This window comes from Thermobia domestica, chromosome 5 (genome assembly GCF_964235325.1).
Source record: "Thermobia domestica chromosome 5, izTheDome1.hap1.1, whole genome shotgun sequence".
In the NCBI taxonomy this organism is placed as follows: Eukaryota; Metazoa; Arthropoda; class Insecta; order Zygentoma; family Lepismatidae; genus Thermobia; species Thermobia domestica.
This window is the reverse complement of record NC_137458.1, coordinates 101,338,191-101,339,839: the sequence shown is the minus strand read 5'-3', so window position 1 is coordinate 101,339,839 and position 1,649 is coordinate 101,338,191. Positions and strand designations below refer to the sequence as shown.

At 35.7% G+C, this 1,649-nt stretch overlaps 1 protein-coding gene across 1 annotated transcript; it reads left to right on the top strand.

The window, feature by feature from the left end:
- Positions 1–1,003: 1,003 nt before the first annotated feature.
- On the top strand, positions 1,004–1,339 carry LOC145685186 (protein CFDP2-like). The gene has a single exon (XM_081757542.1). It carries the CDS (start codon positions 1,004–1,006, stop codon positions 1,337–1,339), a length of 336 nt encoding a protein of 111 aa, XP_081613668.1.
- The last annotated feature ends 310 nt before the right edge of the window (positions 1,340–1,649 follow it).

Genomic DNA, 1,649 nt, shown 5'->3' with positions numbered 1-1,649 from the left:
CAGCCATTTTTACATATTTGTGAAAAAGTGTTAAATCCCATTAATAGTTTGCATATCATTCTTTGATATTACAGCAATGGGACTAAAACAATCAGACTTAATCTGGTGTCGTTCATTCGAAACTGGCTCCCTTGTTTTCTAAGCAAAGTAAATTCATGGCAGGACAAATAAAAACTATACTAAATACTATAAACTTTATCATAGTATGTAATCATAGAACATACACAATTCAGTCAATCTATCTGCGTTTCTTAATACTTTTTTCGGGGCAGGTTTCCGTCTTAAATAATGTTATGCATATTTCATCAAAACAGTGAATGAGACCAGCGTTGTAAAAGTGAGTAAATTTACTACTTCGTGTAAGAAGTATTGATTTAACGAGTCGTATAGATGATAAGCACTACCAGCATCCATGCCCTAAATCAGTACTGTCACTTTTATGGTGTATTATTACTAATTCAGCATATAGATCGGCATATATACAATTTCTCTATGCATCTCTCACTGACTACTTCGTTTTATGTTTTTCTTATTTTATATTACACTTGTTGTCTCAAAGCACACCACTTGGTACGAAGATGCTCCAACGTAGTTCTTTTTTTCTTAGTATCCAATCAAGAATTGTGTATACCTAATCCGCTCTGCATCATCATGTTTCATTAACTTTTTATCACTTATACATCATTATTCCCCCTTTTAATATGTGCAATCAGCTTTCCCTGAAGGTAATTTATTTTCATTATAACAACCCTCGTTCATATATCTCATCGATGCGGATCCTTCCCAATCCCTACAGGGATAGCTACAATCCATGAATAATTGGATATTGAGTTAAGTTTGTTGTTTTTCACAGAAGGGACGAAGGAGGATAATAAATAATTATGCTGGTTCTTCCTGAGGTATGAAAAAATTTCGGAGGTAAAATAGTCCCCCGTTCAGATCTCCGGATGGAACTACTCCGGGAAGATTCATCAGATGAGAAAATAATAACTTGTATTTCAGCATGGTAACGAAAAACGTCCAAACTCTACTACGTGAGGGAAAACTTGAAAATTTGAAATTGGAAATAGCCAAATGTAAAGTAGACATACAGGGCTTGAGTGAAGTAAGATGGGCAGGGAAAGATAATATAATATCCGGTCATTACAGAATGACCCATACGGGTGGCGATAAGCCCAAGAATGGTGTCGTGATAGCAATGAAGGACGAAATAGTAAAAAGTGTAACTAAAGTGGAATACTGCAGAAACCGTTTGATGTTTGTAAAACTAAAGGCAAAACTAGTGGATATTGTGATAATGCAAGTGTATATGCCAACAACCAACCATGAAAATAATTAAGTAGAAGTTATATATGATCAGATTAGTGACACATTGCATCAGGAAGTAAGAGGTCAGATCAACGCCATAGTAATGGGGGACTTCAACAGTGTAGTTGGAGAAGGAATTGCGAATAAGGTAGTGGGGCCTTTTGGTACTAGGTAGAATAAACGAACGATGGCAAATGCTTATCTATTTCCGTAGGCAACATGATCTGGTTGTGATGAACACTTGCTTTACGAAAAGAAAAACCAACCTGTACAGATGAAAACGTCCAGGATATAAGAGACGATATTTAATATATTACAGTCTTGTGAAGCAACGTTTCAGG